The sequence below is a fragment of the Scophthalmus maximus genome, chromosome 12, assembly GCF_022379125.1.
Source record: "Scophthalmus maximus strain ysfricsl-2021 chromosome 12, ASM2237912v1, whole genome shotgun sequence".
In the NCBI taxonomy this organism is placed as follows: domain Eukaryota; kingdom Metazoa; phylum Chordata; class Actinopteri; order Pleuronectiformes; family Scophthalmidae; genus Scophthalmus; species Scophthalmus maximus.
In genome coordinates, this window is record NC_061526.1 from 12,093,208 (window position 1) to 12,117,640 (window position 24,433).

The window sequence follows — 24,433 nt, forward strand, 5'->3', positions numbered from 1 at the left end:
GAAATTAGCCATAGGTTACTTAATGAAAATATTAAGGTGTACGGTAAATGCCAGGAGTTGTTGTATAGAGTCTACTTGCCAAATGGGCTGTATTCTCCTGACACCTGTAAAAGGTTTTTAATGAATGCAGTGAGGCGCAGACACCTTGTAACCCAGTTGTCCACTGGTGCAGTGCAGAATTTTATTTATTTATTATGGGTCTTATGACAGATTGAGAATGAGCGCCATTTATTTTCACTGCAGAAATCGGACCAGTTCTGTGACTCACTATAACTGCATTATAGCAAAATGATATTGTTTTCGGATTAACATTGTACTTTGGCTGTATATAATTTGTTCAAATTCATATAGAATTTTAGACTGAGGCTGTAACTCTTTTCTGTGCTCATGTGGCTGTAAAGAAGTTTTTAGTCGAAAGGAACAAACCATAAAAGGCAAAAGAAAACAGGTCATGGGTCTTTGTGTCACTGAGTATTGCAACCAATTTCTCATTTTGCCATCCTAAATCTGTCAATTTGAGATTTCATTTTCCCTCTAGAAGCCATTATCTGAGCCGCGTCTCGGAGATGCATGTTTAATGCACTGAGGATCTCGTCGTATAAAGAAATAGACGGCATCCTCGCTGTCAGTCTGAGCTTGTGAGCTTGTGTATCTACAGCTTTACCGTAGTTCTTTGAAAAAAAGAAATGAAAAAAAAGAGTCTGCTGCTGCTGAGGAGGCGGAGAGGAGCTCTGATATCAAACAGACATGGATGCAAAGTGTTTGAGGGAGTGTGTTTCTGCACAAACCGGGCTTTTTTTTCAAACAAAGCCTGTGGAAATCGATGGCTTTGAAACGTACCTGGGCTGCTTCCCTATAATCGCTTCCTCTCATCTGCTCTTAAGCCCGCCTCGGCTGATAGCGTTGCTTTGCTTTAAGGTGAGAGTGGCTTGATTTGACAGCGGCCGACTGTGTGTCACCTGTTCTTACACGACGGAGCATCAAGGTTAAATGTGCTGTTGGTGCTGGGCGGGGCCTTCAAGTTTGGGTGGAGACGGGGGCTCTGGGGTCACCTTGACAATCAAATGTAAAGTGAGCGCTCTGCTCAGGTGATGGGAGAGTTGCCGTGTGCACCCAGCTGCTTCCTCTGAGACCACCCGTCACAGACAACACGGGCAGACGGAGCCGAATTTAGTGCTCCAAACAAAGTGAACCAGTCAAAGTGACTTGGCTGCTCTCCAACACAGGTTTTTTGCAAGCAGAAATGCAAAAAAAAACTCAGTCTCTGTGTTTTATTATATTTATTTGGTGTAAGAAATGTTGGTTCCGAGAGCATATGAGCATCAGATTCTCAGAGAGAAACACGCTTTAAAGATGACGTTTAGGACAGCAGAGGCACAGGCGGTCCTTTTATGAGTGCCGATTGCTCCTAATACCATATCGCAGACCTCAGATATCATTCAAGGTTCTTTTAAATTGAGAGTGTCATATTAGTTTCCTCCAAACTCAGAGTCAAAGTGCCGCAGATTTATTTGGGAAGTACAAGCGAGAGGAACGATGAAACAGCAGTGAAAGGATTGTCGTGCGGTCGATCATCATAACGCGCAAAGCGGAGGCAGATGGCTGCGGGGAAGCTCGCTGACTTACAATTCTTATCTAAACATGAGACTAATCTTGTGCAGCCTCCCCTGGCTGCAACATATCACTCTTTGCTCCCCGGGTGGTCTCTCTAATACAATACTGAAAGTCTTTTTCATGGAGGAATAATCTCGAGTGCGCTTGTTACGATTAAAACCTATTTCTTGAGTAATGTCTTGCTCAATTAACATAATGAGTCACAGTGAATGTCTCATAAGCACAGAGTCAAGATGCCCTTTAGCTTTTGTATTCACTACTTTGCACTACTAAGAAATGTAATTCTTAGAGCGAGCATGTAAATCAACACACTGGGATATTGTAATGGAACGCGATAAAAGGAAAATTGACAGAATGAATGTAAAAATGCAAATGTTCAAAGACTACGTTCACAGATCATTTGACTCGGGTGAAGGAGATGTGAACATCACCACACTTTCTTGCGGGCTGCATGGGAACTACAAGATAATACTGTGGCAATAGTAAAAATCCATGTGGCTTGTCTGTGTACACGGATGTTCTCCTCCTGGACTTATTTCTGGACTTAGTCCACCAACCTATATCAATACTAGAATATCTGACATTTAGAAATATTAAAAAAATTAGGGGGGCCACTCAGAGAGTCCATACCTGTACCCCGGACTGCAACTAGTTTTTACAGATATTTGACACCTAAGTGATTACAATTCACACTGAGGCCAACCGCCTGTAGACGGACATCTTCTAATTTAATAAGAAGTCCCGTCTATCAACCGCTGTTTCAACTTTGCTTTCAAGACACACCAGAGCAGTGGTCAGAAATTATTTTGGCCAGATACCTCAGCACAGAATGAAGGTGGCAGCTGAGTCATTGATATTGATCAACACCCCCATGCGGATAGGGCAGGGCAAACCTAACAGTTTGCCAGCTGCTCTGGGAACGGCAATAGATGACAGCGTATTATCTGTGTGAACAGGAGGCTGGGGGGATTGCTAAAGAGGAGCATCCATTCACGTTTGATTTTCCTGGAATAAAAGATTGATAAAACAAAAAGAAAACAGATTATTTTCTTCAATGCTCCTCCCGAGGGCTCACCTGACTGTAACAGGCTGAATGGTTCACCGGGCCGACTCCCTAGATCGGCTCCGACCGCTCTGACAGAGCTGTGGCTGACCAAGCTCCTCCCCTTAAGAGCTGCACGCCCTCCCATGCACGTCACCACATCTCCTTCGGTGTGCAGGGGGGTCGGGGGTGGGGGCGGGGGGGACACCGTCAAAAAAGGGAACAGGCAAACTCAATAACCCCACAGCGAGGGCGGGTGAGACGGACTTTTGTGTCATAACTTCTTAAATTAACAATGAGCAACAATGTAAAGAGCAGGCTGCTTGAGAGCAGGAGACTGTGGAGGATGTTAGCTTCTCTTCTTTGGTTCATAAGCCAGGCAGTGAAATGGGCAGATGGTGCGACGCAAGTCAAAGTCTCCCACTAAAAATCCACCTGAAAACTCCCTGTATTTTTTCTTCTCATTTTTCTATTCATTGAACAAATACAACTGTGCTGCATTAGACTGTAATGCCCTACATAGTGTGACATTTTATCAGTCAGTGTATTGCAGTTATGGAATTCTATAATGACTAATGACATGAAACGGTTTGACCTGTTTTGTTTTTTTTAAATCCCTCGACCTGTTGGGGAAATCTCAGCATGCAAAGTCCATAAGGAAGACTCTCCTTTTTCTAAAATGAGCAAAGCACTTAACCCCACAAAGCTCAAGTAGAGCTGCTCACAAGCTTAAAGGTAGATGTGGGAAGATGTCACCTCACCACAGGAAAGAGTGAAGCATTCGGGGACGTAAAAGGATGTCTACCTTTCCGACTGTGTTCATTTTATCACAGATTCTATCGCAAATGCTTGATTTTTTTCACCACAGCCGCTCCGATGCAGCGAATGCTGAAGTCACACTCAGCCATGCAAACATTATCTCATTCAATATTCACTGCGCTGGGTCTTGTTCCATCTACGGCCGAGAGGACAAAATGCTATTAACGGCGTGAACAAAAAAACAACAGTGGTGATTACACGATCATAGATATTAAGGTGAAGAGAGGATCGAAAAATATTTGATGGTGTTGAAGTAAGTGACTCAGGGATGTCCTCCAGATGGGACAGTGCAAACACTTCCTCAGTGGACGTCTTACGTAACAAAACTGAAGGAAAAGGATGATATGTACATGGCATTTAGGGACATGAAGTGCGACCAGTTTGGATTTATGAATTGCTCGTGTCCCGCACTTAATTGAGACTTGATACATAATTGTTATAATGGAACCCTTACCGCACATTACAATGTTTAAGTTTGAGTTGAATGAAAAATTCATGAAAGACAGACTCATAAAAGTCATTTACAACATTAGAGACGTACCAGAGTTCTCATCTGACAGTGAGTGAATTCCCGTTCTATCATCAATATTTATATGAACAAATAAGCTTTATTTATGACTGGGATTTTTACTTTAAACTAAATAAAGTGCTGATGTTTTGTGAGATGAAGTACAATGTGTCTATCTCTTATATTGATGCTTGTTTTATGAACCAATATAAATGACTAACTGTCCACACAGCAAGCTCAAGTTCTCTGGAGAAAACAACACAGCCCCTACAAAGTCGTTCCTTCTCAACCTACAGCGTGTTTCTGTATTTCCCTCTCTCTTCCACACATACGTACACACATGAAGAACGGAGCTCTGCGATGTAGATGTAAAGTGCTCATCCTCATTTGCCTGCAGAGTACCATAATCCCAGTTAATGCCACTGAGCACTCCCAATTACAATACAATGCATCCATGCAAATGACTCTACTCTTCCTCTCCTGCCATTTTGGCACCTGCCAAACTTGGTGATAGGCTCATTTTCAATTTGACTATAACGTGGAGCACGAAACAAATCACACAGTGTGACTTAACGCAAACACAACACAACGGATCAATCAGCTGCTACAGGTTCCAGGCTGTCAACTCACCTCTAACGGGATAGACGCTGCTTGTCGTCTTGTCACGGAAGTGTTTTTCGCTTTGGTTTGCTTCCCTGCCGTGTCTACTACCACAGGAGGCAAAACCTCACCTGGCACAGAAGCTAGAAGCTGTAAAACGAGTAGGAGTCCAGAGAGGAAATGGGAATGGGAGAGCAAGGAATAAAGGACTACCTCACTCTTCCACTTTCACCCCAGCACTGCTGCCGCCAGCTACCCCTCCCTTCTGTTCATCCCCTAGCCCCTCCTCACCAAGACGGGCCCGTCAGCCCTGAGAGGAGCAATCAGACGTGTCTTCAGTGGCGGGTTACCAAGGGTTAATTAAAGGAGGATGACGATGCAGAATCAAGCCAAATCAAGGAGGGAGTGCTTTGCTGGATGAGAGCCGACAGTCGCCGCGTCTTTGCCGGATGCCTCTGACTGGAAGTGATCTCATGCATAATACGTGAGGTGGCTCAGAGAAGTCTGTCCATACAGTCTCATGTTGGGACATTATTCATGACTCTCGTCTCCCGGCCACTGAAAGAGCCTAATGGTGGGCAGTGCGGCAAGAAGAACAGCACAACGAGCTGTTCGAGATGATTCATTCATCCTAATTTATCCAGGAACACTAACTTAACCTTCTTTTTGAGTGACATCCGATATCAAAGTCACAAAGAGCCTTTCCAGTTACATCACAATCTTCTTTTGTTGAGGTCTGTCATCGGGGGACAGTAAACGCCACCTGGATATCAAAAAGAATCTCATAAATGAGACCACATGCCATATAAGCCATTGTGCTTTATCGTTGTCTTTGGATTTTCCATGTACTGCTCATGTTAGCCTCCCAAACATTTGCTTCTAATGCTGGTAATGTAATCGATAAAGAGAAGCATTGCGGGCATTTGTCCGAATTATAATGTCTTGGATTAGTTTTTTCCAAGGTGTCACAGGAAGAGAAAATCATCTGCATGTTGACCAAAAAAAAAGAAAAAAAAAAGGCTATTCTAGTCACTGACTGTGGAAACCAATTCAGCTCGGCACAACTCAATTCAATAAAGGAACAGTCACCTTGGAAGGACGGGCAGCCAATGTTTTGCCGCCAAGCGGTGACAGACAGCAGAACGTCAGCGCTGCCTGACTGGGCTGGTAAAGAGATCCAGGCTTCCTACTGCAATGCAGACAAAGATGACAACAAAATCTTCAGCCGTTCAGAGGCGAGTGGTTTCAAGCTGGCTAATACATCCCGACAGGGGTTTGTGCAAGTCAATGGCACGCTGCTGGCAAATGTGCAAACAAACAGCCCACATAAGTGCTCACAACCTACAGCCAGACCAACAACCAACCTCCTCCTCCTTTGGTCTGGAAGGAGATAAACTCACTCACACATTTTCACGTTGTCTACAAGACTAAACCGATGGAATTCACCAGGGTTGGTCGGGATTCCTTCGTATGTTTCCTCAAAAAATGAAACAAATGGTGGTGGTGGGGGAGAAGGGGGTTGACTTCAAAGTCAATACTGCACGTCCAGGTGACCTTAAGAAATGCACCTGCCAAGTATGAAGTTGCTCAGCTGAGCAGTTGTCAAAAAAATCGAAGGAGAGACAAATTTCTGTATTAAATTGTAGGATAGATCAAGTGAAGGTGTTCGGCTTTTGGACTGTTGGTTCGACAAAACAAGGAAAGTGAACACAACGTTTTGCATTCTGAGGAAATGTGATAGTGACATTTTACAGACCTATACAATTCATTGATATATCAATAAAATATTTAACCAATCATGCAAACATTAGTTGCAAAACAATAACATCAATACAAAATTGACTATCAAACTTGGACTAATATGGCCGCGGCCAAACGAACCAGACCCTCACCAACCCTGGTGAGTGTGGGTGGTTGAGCTATGGGGGTGGGCGGGACCTCAGCAGATCACCGGGTCGTCTGCTTTCTGTGGCAGATGACTTGGCAGACACTCCACACCCAAACCTTCTGTTCTGGCACAGAAAAGCCTTCATCATTCTGGGATTATGGCATCACAACTCAAAAGGTAGAGGCGGCACAAAAGCAGCTGCTCTGCCAAGGCCCTCAGCTGAGGTTAGAGTCCGACAACCAGTGATCTTGGTGTGCATCCAGAATCAATGACAAGCAACGGACAACCGGCTGCATCTCTGTGGGAAAGAGACTCGACAGGATCGCCACGGTTAACTCTATACCTATCCTGAACAGCATGTCAATCCTGATGTTTAAATCCAAATACTCTACACTAATGAATGATGTTTTTTGCCTGGAGTTTTTTGATATTATTCTCTGCAACTTTTACTGCATTTTTTGTTTAACAAACTGTGAAATAAATTGTTTTACAAATGTATTTACTGGATAGGAATTCTGTTGAGATCTTGTTTAAGGTTATTGGACTCATTTTACTGATCAAGAAAGAGGAACACAAACAACAATAGGTAGTGTAGAACTTCAAAGACGATGGATTTTAATTAAATCACTCGTCAAAACACAAAGATTATTACTTTCTAATCCATCTTCTTATCCACGACAGCCAGTCTCCATGCCAGCAGAGTTAATTCAGCAATGATAGGAGCTTTGTCGATTCTTATTCTCACAAACTCATTAGGACTGTCAGATGATGAATAGAGTCATATCTTTCGAAATTTGAATTGATGCAGCTGGAGCAAAGGGTTTTTAGTCTTTTTATCTTAAAATCTATCGTGAATTTGACCTGCACATGCGGTCCTGACTTAATCCATTGGCACTCCTGCAGACACATCTTTCATGAATCCTATTATTTATCACCACACTGATGTACTGGAACACAAAGCATCTCTACACCCTTCACAAATCCTCACGTTGTTCCAAAATACGACAAGAACGATTTAAAATTTGTTCTCCAATCTACAAACAGCATGACAACAAACCTCCCCGACTCTACAGTATAGGGAAACTACATAAGGACGCCCTCACATATTTCAGGCATCAGACACTTTTCCAAAGATAACAACAGCTAATTGTGATGCTTTGACTTCAAGTTTTTCTTTTCCATCACAACTTGTTGCCAGCTGCATAACAAACCACTTTGACTTAAATAAAGATGCAGACAATTTAATCTTTTCAAATGAATTCCCACTCCAAGTAAAATCTGAAGGGGACAAGCTCCGCAGCTTTACCCTCTGTAAACACTCGGCCTCTTAACTAGACAAACTAATTTGATTACAAGTTTTAAATCACCAGAGCGTTAAGACCCAAGATATATCGGAATCATTGCTTGTAACTGAGAGAATTACAGCACTAAATCTCTCCTCTGTTAAGATCAATAGGCCACTTTCCTGTTCCCTTCATCACAGTCCTTCCGATGCCCCGTTGTGGAAACAGCTGGACCTATACTCAAACATTAAGTATTGCTTATTTTATATTCATTTAATTGACATTTTGAGTCGATTACACGTGGAGTTTTAAGCCTTTCAGGGGCACACAACTGTAATCCTTATGCTTATGATAAATCATACAAGGTAGTGATGCCTACAGGTCTCAGGACAAGCTTACAGTCACCAATTGATGAGTCACCAAAATATCTCTGTTATCTGTTTCCCTAAATGGGACGACTATATGGCCTGGGCAAGACAGGAATCAATGTGGGTTAGCACACATTCTTCATGTATGGCCGGTTTAGTCCATGCACTATGCACTAGGCAGGAATATATATGTCTTATTACCCTCTTATGTCACCTTTGTGTCACTTTGAGGTGAGTCATCATTATGGCATTCCCGTTTCCCATAAATCACATTGAGTCAGACCTGAGGCTTGTGAATATGGGAAAATTTGCATGAACAGGGAGTGTAAAGTATTTCTGATTCTCACAGATAGTGACAGTGACAGTTACGGAGTTAAAGAAGGCAATGACAATGACAAGTCATAATGGTTCCTGACTGAACCATAAATGTGAAAGTTAAAAATGTGTGAAACATTTCATAAAATTGAAGAGCTAGCTATTACTTTTAATCTTTTAACTTCCCCCTGATATCAAATATTTTACATATCACTAGTTAGGTGTGGAGGCTGAGATGACCTATGGGAAGTGATCTAAAACTTGACCTTATGGGACATGTGATCAATCAGAAAGACAGAAAGGCAGGTCTGACCTCACTCTGCATTATTCCTTCAGCTTCGTCACCCCTGGGTCCAACCCGATGAGGCCAGGTCATCATGAGACCATCATCTCTTGTACAAAGACATCTCTATATGTGTGTGTGTGTGTGTGTGTGCGTGTGTGTGTGTGTGCGTGAGTCTTTAATTAAGTGGAAACTCTTGCTTCCTTATTAAAAAATCCACGAAGTGGTACTTCAGTCTCTTCTATAAGCTTTCAACACATCATTAAAATAATACACATACGGACATTTAAAAACACACTCGGGTTCTTTCCGCGAGTTCGATGAGAAGATCAATACCACTTTCATGTCTGAGCACTGAATAAGAAGCTAGCGTCGGCAGCCTGTAAGCATAGCTTTACATTAAGACTGGAGGCAGGGGGAAACAGCAACCGGGCAGGCTCTGTCAAAAGGTTAAAACACAATTTCCCCCATCACAACCTTATCAGTGAGCTTTAGAGGTGACCAGCACGAGTGGTACTTTTAACCCCATGACTTTCAAATTAGGATATTTCAAGAGGTTAATATTGACAACAGAAACATAAAATTGCACTTCATTACAGAGAGTCTAATACCGTAACTCTCAAAGTGTCAAATTGTGTTTAAAATTTGAAAATGTAATGGAACAAGGAGTTGTTCTGCAGTGCTACTTACTAATAAAAGTTAGTTTCAGAAGATTTTACTGTAAAACATAAGGAAGAGGCTCTCATAGGCTAAATTTTTCTGATATATTATGTCATTATTTTCATAATTTTGGTAATATCTCATAATTAATGTGGCAACAATCTTCCACAAAGACGCATAGTGACCATGTTGTGTTGGGCCTCTCACTCAGATGGATAAGATGACCCTGACAGATAGAGCTGCGGTTCGGAGACAGAGGAGCATATGGCCTAAAAATCATCACGCTGAGAGCTGCCTAGGCCAGGCTCAGCAAAGGAAAAGACACCACAAAGGAACAGGAACACAGAATAGTTGACCTGACGCGTTGATTTAAAGAAGCAGATGTATAAAAAGCAGCATTCTACTCGACACCTTAATATCTCAAATAACAGCACCTGTTTACATTTGAGACTCGGAGGGGAAAATATGACCTGGTTCGTGGGACCCAAACCTCACATTCAGAAAAATTAAGTAGGGCACAGTGTCTTTTCATTTCATCACTGCTCGAACCTACTTGTTAATTCAGTGAGTACAGTAATTACAGAGGATACCGAGCTTCTCTTGGAGGAGAGAATGAGAAACATTCAGATTAATTATAAATAGAGAGAGCAGCATCCAGAGTGGGACAGTAAATCAATGCCAGACAGTGAGATATTAGATGAAATCTTCCAAAAAGTGGACATTTACCCATGGCGCGTGTTGATATGGGTCGCACTTGGACGGTACAGTATTCTAGAGGAAATATATGCGTATGCAGGCACAAGGGAGGACACGTATTTACAGAGTCAGTGAAGTGTATTCTGTGAGCCTTTGTGCCCTTTATTAAGGTGGAAAGACTGAGAGAAAAAAAACAACCAAATGCCTCGAAACAACGACTGACTTTGCCGACTGGCGGTTGAAAAAAACAGTCTCCTCCAAATCTCCTCGCTGCTTACGGCAGCGCTGACGAGCCGTGCAGCTTCACCGCGACCGTCAGTGCTCTTCGGAGTGACAGCCGGGATCCTGCTTCTCAGTAACACACACGTATGCAGAAATCTGCACACACACACACAAACACACACACGCACGCACAAACGCGCGCGCACACTCTTGAAATGGACATACACACAAACTGTTTGTCAAGCACGGTCAACACAACCAGCAACACGACGCGCATTCAAACACAAACTTGTCTCCAATCCCCTGAAGCTTCACGTAACCGAAAAATGCCGAGCCAGCTGCCACAGTCCTGCCCTGAAGGGAAGGTAGGGTGAACGAGAGAGAGAGAGAGAGGAAGAGAGAAAGAGAGAGAGAGTGCCGCACACACTATAGACACGAGGATGCTAAAAGCGAGGCCCTGTTACTTATTCATGTCTCTGCTGAGAGCGGGGAGCCCGTGTCAAAAAATCCTCCTCTGGTGTCTTTTCCTGACAGTAAAGGCCAGGAGTAGGCACTCATCTATGTTGCATGGCGCACAGGAGGGGTATTTTTAGCGAGGGGGCTTTTAGCCAAGACCGAGCTCACCATTGTTTTGAAATGGACTGGTGAGAAGAGGGATCTGAGCCTCTGTTGTTCAGCTGCTTTGGGGCAGATGGTCAGTTTCAGGAAATTCTATTCATAGCACAAACAAACAACAACAAAAAAAACCACATCCAAAAGTAAGTGTATATTTGACACTGAACTCATTTCTGTGTCTTGTCACACTTAATTCTATTGAATACCGGTCGTATTCCACGGCTCTGAGACGATCCAAGGCACTCAGATCCAAAACTTGCCCTATCAGTTCCCGTTTCCTCTCCCTCCCAATCCACCTCCAGAGAGAGTTGTTGAGTTGTTCGAGAAATGCAGATGAGCAACAATAATCACATCGAGCACATGTGTCATGAACGGTTCGCTTGCAGCAGACATAATCCCACCCTGTTCTAGCCCCCAGATGGTCTCAGTCACCTGCTGGCCGTGAGTCTCGATCTGACGAGTCACTTAGATGCATTTCCTCCGGGGCCCCGTTGGTTGGGGATAAAGCCGCCGTGAGTGGCAGCCAGGGGAGTCGTTACGGACGGAGAAAAAGCGTGAAGAATAATGAGCCCCGCGGGAGCGCGCCTTACGTTCACAGGCCGACTGCCGCTCTCTACCTCCCAGGAACTCTCTCTGCTGCTGCCAGTCCGCCGGCAGAACTGTGTGTGTGTGTGTGTCTGTGCATGACTGGGGCGCATGTGTGTACGTTTCCTCAATTACTGCTCACAAATGAGAGGAAATGCAAAAGAAGGGAGGAGAAGAGGGCTGGGGACATTTTGGTGCTCAGTATTTCTTTCCAAGTAATTTGTCCCAAACTATACACTTCATATCCAGCTACCGCCCGGCAAAACACTTTCTTACTGTATGTCCAGTCAACGCAAAGCACACTTTCTGAAAATGATGTTTTGTGACCTCAACAATTATGAAGAGGCCGTTACATAGTATGAATACAGTACAGATGTTTCCACGTATAAACTGTTGCTGCATTTCTCATATACAGTACAATCCACTATAGGTAATATAAAACCTTGAGTTTCAATGCGAAAAAACTTTAACAACAAAAGGTTTTAGCTGAAGAGGATGTTTCTGAAACGTTGAACAAGGACAAGAAGCACAGAGACCTCCAGTATATCTCCACAGCAAACCTATTTCTCCAGGGCCCTGTTTAATGAAAATATTTTTGACTAGTCTATAATGTTAGGCCATGTATTCATTGCTTAAGCTTCAGAACAGCCATAGGGGGTTTCACATAACCATGTACTGACTGCAGGGAAAGAGAAACTAGACAATGTAGATATGACTCTCTTACGGCCTCAGAACAAATGCTTTGCTCACCATTCCTGAAAAGTTCTTCAAAGTGAGCAAACCGATTGTTCCAACTTGGGGCCTCATCTGCAGGGGGTTATGAAGGAAAACGAATGAGTGCTGATGAATGCTTTGGGATAAAGAAGGAGCGCATCGCGGAGGGCAGCTCCTGTCTCACAGACGGTGCTAAAGCCCGCGCCGAGGTGTGGAGCCCAGTGAGTAATCGCTTCGGAAACGAATTCCCCCGCTGAGCTTTGTTGTATGTCAGTGGGAAGTGACAGCTCGGCTTCTGACAATCACACTAGTCAGAGGGAGGCAGGGGAAGCATCGTGTGTATTTGTATGTATGTCCGTTGAAGGAAGGAAGGAAGGTAGGAAGGACGGAAAACACGGTTTCCAGAGTTCAAATTCTGATCCTACGGGGAGTCGGTTGCCTGCAGGCATCTTAGAGGGAAGCAGGCATCCATATTTCCTCATTGCCCCTGAGGCCCACGGCACTATCACTGACTTTAGCTGAGAAAACAGCATTTTGTTTTTTTGGGGGGGTGGGGGGTAATGTCAAGGCAAGGTGAGAGACACTTTAGGCAAAAATATAAAAAACTGCTGAGATACAACACACGCAGTGTGAAGCTGAGACCTGGCAAATGGATGAGACAGTTCACAGGGTTCATATTTATTCTTATCCCATCTTTCCCTTTGACTGAGTGTCAAAGTCTGACAGGCAGATCAGTTCGAGACAGACAGGGGGGCAGGTTAATCGTCTATTCGGAACCTCCGGTCAGTTCTAGTGTGTTTTGACGCCTGACCGAACACGGATATGAGCGGACTCGCCCCTGGCTGACGGGCTCGACGGACTGTTGTGACACGCGCTATTGAGAGCACGTAACCCAGGAGCAGCGGCATCGTCTGGGCTGCGAAAACAAGTGGTTTGGACGGGCAGTAAAGACACAGAAACAGCAGGATGTAAGGTCGTCAACAAGTTGTACTTCACTCCTTATGACACCACATAAGCATTTATCCCATTTAGCTTCATCCGCTGATTTGAGATGTGGGCGACCGTGTGACAATTTAATGTCTAACTAAAAAATATTGTTGCTTTATATGTTATTTTTGGAGCCTGCTGTCAGCTTGACTCACAGTGTCTTGATAGAATGCACCATAACAAAAGCCAACTAATTCTTGAGAGCCGTATCTGATTGCTTTTCAGGCCTCCCACTCCCCTTAACGCTGCCACTCATTGAAATCTTGGCAGAAGTTGAAGATGCGACACTGGGAAATGTCACTGCATCAGTTGACTCCCAGCGGCCTCTCCGAAGGCCTGCCATCCCAATCCGAGCTTGACAGCCTCAAATCGATACCACGTCTTAGATGTCCCTGCAGTGAGGGGAGGAGGGGGGGCTGACTATCACCTCTGAAGGACATTAACTTATTTAGGACTTTCTGCTTGAGGCTTGCTTTCTGTTTAACTTATTCTTTAACTGGAGAATGTTTCATCCGTGATCATCAAGGATGAGAAAAACAGACTTTTACTTTATTTGGCACCTTTTTCCTGTATCTTCTCGTATGCCTGTATCTTCATTAAAACTGTTAATGAAGATATTAAAAATGTATTCTAAATATGTTTCTTCCCCAAGACTATATGAGTAAAGTTTTTCACATGGGTATTAACTCTTCACTTCATGGTTTTGTGTAATGTCAGTGCTCTAAAGCTACTTTTATACAGAGTATGATATAGATATTTAAACAATCCTCTGTGTGGGAAGAAGGTCATTGCACTTTGCATGTAAAAATTAGTATTGTAAACTAAACAAAATCCTGCCACATTCATGTAGCTCATTAAAAAAAAACACATGTTTAGATCTGGATAACTCTTTGGCTGTACTAGCCTCACAAATGTACCAGTTTGTTCTGATCACTTCTGCCCGTTTGCATGGTAAGTTGCTGGCTTAGGTAGCTGTCGAAAGGGTGAATGCTTCAACGGGTTTTGCATCAAATCCAATTCAATTGGCTCCAAGAGCATGTGGCTGCAGTTTCTGCTCGGGAAAGCTGATACGTTTTCAACCTTCCTGCCATTCTCCGCACCGCTTTCCTCGCACACACGCATCACTGGCCCAAGAGCACAGTCTGGCGGGTTCACCCTCGCAAACGCCCACCTGGCCACAGCTCAAAGTGACTGGCAACCAAACAGCAAAGTTACTGAGGCTTGTACTGTCGAAACCACTGCAGGCTTCTCTGCAAGAAGAACATCAGCTAAATGCCAAAAGTAGAAAACTGAAATGTAAAAAACTTAGACATTGTATGCAAATGTGGATTTTTTTTTTAACACTGTGCTGTCATCCATTCAACGCATCCTTGGAAAACTCTCGGAATCTGAGAAACGTCAGACGGACCTGGGTGCGGCGGTCCAAACGTACATCGGCGAAAGAAGCAGCGCCGCATGATTGACGGGCTCCATCCTTACCTGTCTACGTCGCCCTGCATCTCTTTGCTTCCTCTCTGGGATATTTCTCGTGAAGAGGCTACGTCTGAGCCTCGGCCTGTGTTCCGCGCATACAGATGGAGGCCCCCGTCTGTCAGGTATCTGTGAGGGGAGAATCAATTAAAGGGGGTAGATTTTTGAACATAATTTGGCACAAAAAGTGATTCAACAATATATTTTTTTTAATAATGAAAAACAACAATTGAATTGAAGCATCTAAAGAGATGATAATGCCACGTTTGATCTACAGATTATCGGACTAATGACAACTTATTTAGGAATATTTGCTTTTTTTGGACTAACAATAGGGGGGGCATGTTTAAGTCAATTTGTGTATCTGTGGATATGTATATGGTAGTTAGTAACGGGTAGCATTAGAGGCTTCTGCCAGACACCTATCAGACATGGCTGATGGGACATGATGATCATTAGCGTTGAGCTAATTAAGCCAATTAGTCAGCTAATCACCTTTCCCTCCCGATGTGTCGCTACATTTTCTCTTCTGACACATCTTTAACCCGATGGATGCTTTATACCTCCATCACCCTTCGCTTAACTGCCCCTCCCAGCATTCTCTGCCCCCTTAACTCCTTTTTGGAAATATCAAATGCATGGTGTCAAGTTTGTTTGTGTGGCCGCATGTGTGGAAGATGAACTGCTTGCACAGCACAGCCACCACTTGCTCAGGGCATTTATTACTATTGAGGGGAATGAAGGTCAGAAGCCCACACGCGAGTCGTCACAACGTTTTGCAGAAGACCCTGATTTATCTTTCTTCATTCACGTAATCTTTTATATGAACCTTTCCTCACAAGGCATGACGAACCAATGATAGCCTTGGTGGGTGTCAGCAGGCTATTTGTATTGATGCACAGAGAAGAAATTGGTGTGGCCTTGGCAACTGTATGAAAAAAAAGCTAAGCGTGAACACAAATGTGTCACTTGTACTCATGTACGTAGTATAAATGATGTAGAAGGCCAATCTTTTGCATATTAAAGCTGATGCCTTCTGCTTTAGATATCAAAGCAGAGTTGGGAAATGAATATACATTTACATAACTTGGCCTTGCAAAATGTCATAATGCCTTCCACAGTTCATGACCAGTTAATAGGAATACATATGTATCTTCAGTTGGTTGTTCAAGTACAAACAAAAACACCCCGCGGCCAATATTCAAAACATTACTTTAGAACCTGCCGTCAATCAATGATGCCTTTCATTTAAGGAGCTCACTCGTCATGTTGTTCCTATTTAGTTTTTTTGCGGAGAGTTAGATGAGAGGACTGAACACTCTCACAGGAAACGGGGAACAGCTGACACGGCGCTGCCCGAAGGCAACAAAATCCACATACCAGCTCACAAATTAACATATTATAGTGTATCTCATTTGTTTACTCTGTATTTAAAATTAAAATAAATAAACATAAAATGTTATCATTTACCAAATAATATCATGGCTGACAGCAGCGACCTCTTGGAAGTCTTGTCATCACCTTGAGGTTGCCAAGCAACCAGAGGAGATAAGCAGCTTCAGGTTTCCATGCGGGTACTTCTACTGCACCTTTAGAGAGAGCTGGTCCAGCTGACTCCCCCTATTTCTCATTCTCTGTAATCTCGGCTAAGCTAACTGGCTGCTGACTGTTACCTCAAGTTGAGAGTGGTATCCATCTTTGAAATCTGACTCTCAGCATTATAGCGAGTAAGCTTATTTTTAAAAGAGCTCAATGATTATTTTAAGACAAGCATAAATTATACATATATATGGTTTAATGCTTGATATGCTGTTAAACGTTTGTTTACATCACTCAACACAGGGTAAAGCTGCCTAAAATTTCAGTTACATATCTAAGGAACACACTAATCCCGGCTTTAGTTTTATATCTGAATACACCTGTAATTTATATGGTCTCAATAAGCTGTAATAATTGCACCATTAAAGCAGCAACTTTGAATTAGTCAGAGTGTCAGTGGAAGCTAGCATGCTCATCCTACCCGCTGGTGATCTCATCCATCCGGTCAGTCTTCCCTAGGATGTCCCCATCACTCATGTACCCTGCCACCTCCATCTGCTTCCCTCTTTCCAGCCCTCCTCCTCCCTTCTCCCCTTGCTCCGCCCCCCTCGCCGCTGCTGCTCGCCTCAGGGGGGCGCTGTACACAAACCTGGTGGGGTCCGAGTGCCCACTGTAGCGCCCCGTTGTGGTGCCAGCGCCCGTCGAGCTCGCCCTGGGCGCAGCATAGCTGCTGGGCATTGAGGGGGCGTCGCCTGCCTGGAGACGTGGGGTTTGGGTCTGGCCCAGTCGCCAGGCCATGGGAGAGGAGCGTGCGGTGAGGGCTGGGAGACTCCGCCCGTTGACCTCAGTGGTTACCGTGCTGTCAAAGGTTGTTTCTAGCGTACTGTGGACACAGAAGTGTAGAAAGACTGAGCAGGGACTTATTTCTGACTCTTATACGACAGGATATCATTTTATTATCATGTTGTTAATTAATTGTTGTCAATTGTCTTAAAGGCTCAGCATAGCGGGTAATTGGTAAAGTGCCTCAAATAGACCAGATGCATAAGTCAGAAGTCATCATGTCAAGTGCACTCCTGTGTGAAGGGCAAATCATTCAGGTGAAAACATCGGTCCAGAGCGTTCTACGTCAGTTGACTGCCACTCACTTCAAATCACGTGTGTGTGTGTGTGTGTGTGTGTGACCTTTCTACAACACTGTTTCTTCCAGTGTATTAACTTGAAAGGGGAAAAAAGTGAAGGCCCCCATGAGAAAATATGTCAGACCATCAGGGTACATCACATAGAAACAGAGAGAGGAGAGACAGCAACGTTTCCATACAACTACCGAGAGAATTTTACAAAATGTTACACATTTTTTTAAAAGTCACAAAAATATTAATTGGGGGGAATGTCATGTTAAATTGGCAAATGTTGTTCTTTACAAGTATATACATATATAAGATAAAAGAAAAATCAACTATGAAATAACACAAAAAAAATACTGCATGAATGAATTTCAATTGTCTGACAATATCACAAAATGATGTTGTTTAAAAATACTTGAAACCATTTGGGGGAGACAAAGGGGACTGACTCGCGATCCTGACTATTCTTCATTAGCACTGCAATAACCTATGCAGTCCTTTTTTTTCGTCAGGAGAAGAAGCTGTAAATGTCAGCTGCAACACACAGCTTTGCAACACATGGCATAAAAAAAAAAAATCCTTCCCGGCTTTTTACAAGAACGGAAAGTAAAACCCAAATGATTGGATCAATTCCAAAGTGCTGCAGACCACTCACACACCAAGCCTTGCCACTTCATCATGGCAGCAGCCGTACCTAGCTGGAGCTCTCTCTGCTGGGAAAAATAGTGCACTGCATTCACACGATGAGACTGCTGCTCTGGATTTTATCCTAAGTATAACATACAGACATGCATTCTACTAATAAATATGCCGGTGTAAACAAAATAATAGTGTGTTGCATTACATATCATTTATATTGCCATGGAAACAGGATTAACAAAGTGGAAGTGTAAAAAGGATTATGGCTTCAGATGTGCCATATGGTACAGATATGTATAATAAAACAATCATACACTGAAATTTTCGCAATATAAGGATATGATGTTTGTATATGGTAACACGCGAAACTTTAGCATTTTCAGCATATTCATTTTTGTTTAATACACCTATTGTCTGCCAGCAGATGAAGTCAATGCAAAAATAGCAGCTTTTTTAAGTTTGAAGAATTCGGTTTAAAAAAAAAGAGGGGACTAAAATGTAAAACACGAGTGTAGCGGGCGATGCAGGTGAAATGGAGGACAGCAGCTGGATATGTGGGATGAGACACCTCGATGGATGCCTGCCTTTGTACGCTGGCCTTCCTCCATTAGGTGACAAAAGCAATGACATCTTAAAGCAGCATCTCACACATAGAAGTGAGAGAGGTGTGACAAAAGGCTTTGCGTGCGCGTGTGTGTGTCTGTGTGTGCGTGTGAAAAAGGGCACCCCTGTGTTGCCAAGCGCCAACGTGAGAGGGTCAGTGATGCCAGCCATATTCACAACACATCTCGATCAACACCTCTTGTGATCAAAACACACACACACACACACAAAGAGAAACCCAATGACACATGCAATGCCGTGTTAGAGTGCGGAGCAGCCAAATGAAAACACAAGTGCTTATCTGACGAGAGCGATCACAGCCGAATATGGAAATGCAGAAATCAATTTGTTCCAGTAGAGAAATCAAAATCATTTAACCATTCATACACAATGTAGTTTGCTAAATCAGCTTATCTTTATCTTCAGGCAGCAGACAGAGAGAGGGAAAAAAGGAGGACGACAGAAAAACTGAGGGAGCAGTGTGTGTGTGTGTGTGTGTGTGTGTGTAGGTGTCAAGATAAGTGAGCGTGGAAACCAAGGATGTGGCTGAGCTGCAAGTAGAGGGAAGGTAGTGAGAAAGGTGCACACCTACCACACAGGAACAGACAGGGTCCAATTAAAAAGATAACACAATTCTAAAAGGTATTATTGGCCAACCTCACCATATTGATGTCAACTAAGTGTTTGTATATAATCACCACAAAATAAAGCATATGATGCCATAAACCATTGGTAATCTATAAGTCTCATTGAATTCTAAATATTACCGTCTCTCAAAAGTGAGACCACATTTCCCATAAACCCTGCAGGGCTCTGGGGAGCCTTGTTTCGCCGGACAATCTGGTTGAGAGCAGAACCAAAATAAGTCCTAACAGAGGGAGACTATTTTGTGTTTAGCCAAGAGCTCAGCAGGAGAAAAATCCATGTTGACAGCAGGGAGTTGCTTATTGCTGAGCATTGCTTGATATAAATACACTGGAACCTTTTTCTTGCAGCTAATGAGGCCTGAGAGTTCAACATTCATTTCTTGGGGAGGGTTAGTTCAATGATCTTTAAAAAAAAACAAAAACGTAACCCAGCAATGTGACTTCCGAAGCGTTGACCCATCATTCATGTTGAGAACTTGTCGTTTTGGTAGTGTGTTGGACTACCACTGAATTATTGCAATCATCGCAAATCTTTCAGTATCGACGTGTCAGGTAAATATAAAAAGAAATGAAAATGATTGCATCACAATCTTATACGTGCACACGAACAGGACGATCGGCTATCTCCCCAAGTGCAAACCGATGAATAATTTATCCAGCCTGTTGTCTCTGTACTCCAAATGTAAACACAAAAATAAACAAATCCAACCGGGTGAAGCAATTATGTTCGAAATGTCATCCGGCAGTTGCTGAACCCCCCCGGGACTAGACATGGATCCGTCAGGGCCGAGCAGACAGGGAGTCGAGGGAGAGATTTTCATTTTCTGTTTATTGTGTCACAGGTTTGTCCTTGGAGATCACAGCATTTCTTCACACCGTGAACTGTTCCTTTTCCCTTCCATTGCCAATCAATACAAATTTTCATGGACGGATCGTATGCGGAGGACCCGACACGTGCTGAGCCGCCGCGATGGCACCAAATTGGCAAGGTCAGTGCAATGAGAGGGGGAGAGGGTAGCAGCACTTCCGAAACTGTAGCTTACCCACGGCTATTATTTGAAGAAGGGCTTGTTCAACCCGGTCAATACTTTCAGGTAACATTAGCTGCCATCAAGTTCACTGTGGAGAGGTTGCATTTTCAGTCAGTCTCAATCTAAAGGCGGTTTGAGCGTCTCAACGGAGAAGAGGCTTTATCACGTTCTTAAAATATTTGTGTATCTTAAGTGACCAAAAATGTAATAAACCTATAATGTTGTCGAAAACCTCACTGGAGTAACACTTATTTACAATATTTAGAATTTGTTGTTTACTGTTTAGGCTAGTACTTGCTTTATGGACATATGGAGTTAGTTTTTTTTGTACGGCAGTGCAGTTCTAAGACAGATGGGCAAAACATCTGTCTTTAATTTGAGTTTTTTTTTGTTTTTTGACGGCGTTGGGGGACGCTGACCATAAATTGGAACATCCCCTGTTGGACATTTTTTTTGCATGTGGTTCCCCATCTCTCCTCTCGTCTCATGTCCTTTCCTCTCTATACTGTCAGATAAAAAGCATAAAAGTGGTGAGAACTATTAATGAATAACATCACTAATAAGAACAACTTCAAGTTGTGACACACTGAACAATACACCGGATTAAATATGCATGTCTTCAGCCATAGTTGTGGGAAAAGAGCAAAATCATTTACTAATACTACAAAAAAGTGTATGAAAATAAAACATATCATAAAAATATTGAATATTTTGAGGGGCCAGGGCACAAAAGGGGGGATCCCACAGACGGCGTAGAGAGAAAGACAAAATGATTAATATGAAAGTCATGTCCGCTTGAGTGTAACGGTGATTAATTACTTAAGGTGCTTCGAAGCGTCACGGTGATTACAGACATTTTCTTATCCAGGGGAGAGATTAGGACAGTCTGGCCAGGCTTTTGTCATGGACAGAATTGTCATGCGTAGTCAGAGGCTATTGTCACATTAAGAATATAAACACGTAGAGATTATAGAGCGACAGAGGCGCACACTCAGGAGCCGACTTCGCTTTTTTTCTCCCATTAAATGTAATGGTAGAAAACTACGCAGTAGCCCAGGCACTCTTCCACCGATACTGCCATCTTGGACCAGTGCTTATTGCTTCTCCAAATCACACACAGACAACGTATATGGAGGTTGTGTCGGGGTCTGATGCACTTTGTCTGATGCATGTGAATCACCTCACAACGCAAGCCCGTGTGGGTCCCATTGCGTTAAACGTGGTGGTAAGACCACAGCGCTGTATTGATCGGGCTTGGCTCATATTCCTCTGAGAAAGAGAATTAGAAAACAAACACACGCGCACACACAGATTGCCATCTGTCACGGCTGTTGGCAGCCCGGCCACAGTCTTCCTCTGCGCACGGGGCAAAAACACGCGAAAATAATAGACTGAGAGAGACGAGCGAGGAACCATTGCCCAGGGAGCTGACATAAACCAATGGTTAGGATTTTTCTCTCCGTCTGGGGCCACAGTCTCTGCGCTGTGTTGTGAGAGTCTCTATGTTGCCCACAGTCTTCTGATGGCGCTGGTTGTCCATCAACTCCAGCACGTCATTACGTGTGTGCCAGGCTGGGGAGGAAGGTGAAACCTGTTTTTTAATTAAATCCAGGAAACGCGGTGGAGAAGATGGCATGGCAATAGGGGGAGAGTCATTATTAATGAGGAGAAATACTGTATCTCCCTGTTGGATCAGAGTGAAAAACTGTGTAGGGTGAGTCTGAGGTATGAAAACCAGAACTGCTTTCATATGCCAAGGACAACAGATATAAGGACTGACTTGGACAATTTGTGCCGACACACAACTGTGATCACAAAGGAGGCGTCCCCCACCCCCTTTCGTTCTGGTTATTTTCAGTGGTTCTGTCGTGACGTGTGGGTCTTCTTCTAAAGCGGCTGTCTTTTGTTGCGGCGGTGACGCTTTGCTGAAGTTGAACATGTCTCCGTCTATTACTTGCCATTACGTAAGTGAAAAAATCACGAGTTCAAAGCAGGCCTATACAGACTGCAGCTCTTGATAAAACTGTGGTTGCTCTGTAAGTCCTCTCCTCTTATATTTCTATGGCGACACGGTCTTTCTATTTTATGAAGTTGCCATGATCAATATTTCCATAATTTACACTGGATTAGATGAATATATGTAATGTGAAAGGGGTCCGTTGTAGAGGCAAACCCACAGAGAATTATCCCTCAGATCTACAAAGCTTATCAGTGTTTTTTAGCATGTTTAAAGACAATTGTTCTGGTTTAGGGGCCTACTCTGCAACGTTATTATTTGGGTTCGCTCTCAACATCATCAGCGTTGCTTCCACCAAAAACCATACACTACTGTTAAAATAAAACAGAGGTATAAGTAAAGTGAATAATGGTCTTGCATGACTCTAAATGAATGCAAGTGTTTCTACATTGTCGGCTTAATGTATAATTAAGTTGCTGTTTCATTTGCCTTATTGATTTTCTGAGGTGATAATATGGTAATGCTATGTTTATGGCTCGTGCTGCCCTCAAGCATCAAACATCTATCCCTAATGCGAGCTGTACCTTGATTTACTTTTATTGACTACTTTCATTTACCATATGTCGCTCATGAGCTTTGAATTGAGCGGTGAACTCCGACCTTTCTCATATGCCCCTGTAAAAAGAAAAGTGAACTACAGATGTTTAATGTCCTAAGTCACACAGAACTGTGTTATAAAATAATCACTGACAGCCAACTCAGTTTCCTCTGCATTCGATTTATTTGTCCGACTGAAACTGCACGATGCCTGCAGAGAGCCAGGTGGGGGGTCGGAGCTTTGAAGCCGTGGTCACATACTCTTACTGCACGAAACCATCCTATCCATTTGACTGTTGTCGCAGTTAAAATGTAACAGCCATGCAGAATCATTTGCTTCAACCCCGAAATCATTTTGGGTGCAATTTTTAAACTGTGTGTATTTAGTCTGGTGGAGCTGGAATCTCAACTCCATACATAAGGTGTTACCGTGGAAGCAGATTTCAATGTGAATGCATTTTAAATGCGTTTATTTTTCCACATTACATTAGCTTCCCGATTGGGTCTTGGGAGAGACTAGACATATCCTTCTCTGATTTGTCATGTTCATATCATGTGATGGACTTGTTTTGTTTTAATAATCCATATACATTCATATTAGCGGGGAATGTAGCCTGACTAAGAGAACAAGAAACCTGTGGCTCACGGCTATGTATGCAGGGGTGAAGTGCTTGGTTCACTCAATTTGCATATGCTATAGCTGCAACCTTGACGGGGCTGTGAAGTTATGACTGGATAGTTAGTGAATTGATTCCAGGGCTCTTTGAGCGAATGAATAGGAAATAAACATTTGTTTTTTTATCGCCATGAGAAAAGATCTGTGTGCCTACCTGTGGCTGATCTGCGTCCCCCGGAGGCTGGACATGGTTTCTTCCAGGTTCTGCCGCAGGTCTGCGATGTTCTTCACCGTCCTCATGCGTCTTGTCTCAGGGTCCTCTCCTGGAGACACATTGTTCCATATGATTTACTGAGACGTTTTGAGCTTCGCAAACACACCCACACAGCGAGCACTCACCCATGCCCACAAAGGCTACACACGCACAAACACACAGAATTAGAAGTGATGGGGACATCTGACGTACAGCGTTTCATTGGATGTCCCTGAGCGTCTCAGTAGGGAGAACAGAACAACGGCCGATCATAATGACAGCCAGCATGGGTGCACATCCCTAAACCCCATCCAGAGAAATCTGAATTGCAATAAATCAGCTTGTCAGGCTGCACAACACGCACTTCTTTTACTCTGAAAAGTGGATATGCAATTTGACACGCTATTGACATTTTTCCTTCAGGCCGAGGCAGAAATAACGTGCCATGACACCACGCACTCTGTCAGTTTGCGAGGAACACAGTTGTGCCTGTGCTCTGTCAGAGCTCCTTTGTTTCTCTGTCAGCCGCGTCGGAAATCGCTGCCACTTCTGTCCACCGTCGCCTGTCTCGTCCCACAGCGGCGTACAGTACAGCTACGAAAGCACACATGTTTCATATGTTTCACGTTGTCCTACAGAGGCATTCTGCCTACTCTGAAGGGGTGGTGCTAATAAGCACAGGGTGGGCGACATTTCAGAACTGTGAACTGTGGGTGCACAATAAAGTATCTGCTCGCCCCCTCCAATTAAGCGTC

The 24,433-nt window shown here is 43.5% G+C and overlaps 1 protein-coding gene across 7 annotated transcripts in view; it reads right to left on the reverse strand.

The window, feature by feature from the left end:
• The window catches only part of nav3 (neuron navigator 3), a 172,944-nt gene that overhangs the window by 35,921 nt on the left and 112,590 nt on the right, over positions 1-24,433 (reverse strand). For 6 of the 7 annotated variants that reach the window (XM_035613909.2, XM_035613919.2, XM_035613899.2 and 3 more), the window contains 3 exons: positions 23,640-23,748; positions 16,690-17,091; positions 14,679-14,798 (listed from right to left, as the gene is read on the reverse strand). In XM_035613909.2, the coding sequence (XP_035469802.2) occupies positions 14,679-14,798; positions 16,690-17,091; positions 23,640-23,748 (631 nt within the window). The remainder of the gene's footprint in view (positions 1-14,678; positions 14,799-16,689; positions 17,092-23,639; positions 23,749-24,433) is intronic. The other variant, XM_035613926.2, reaches the window with a different exon arrangement.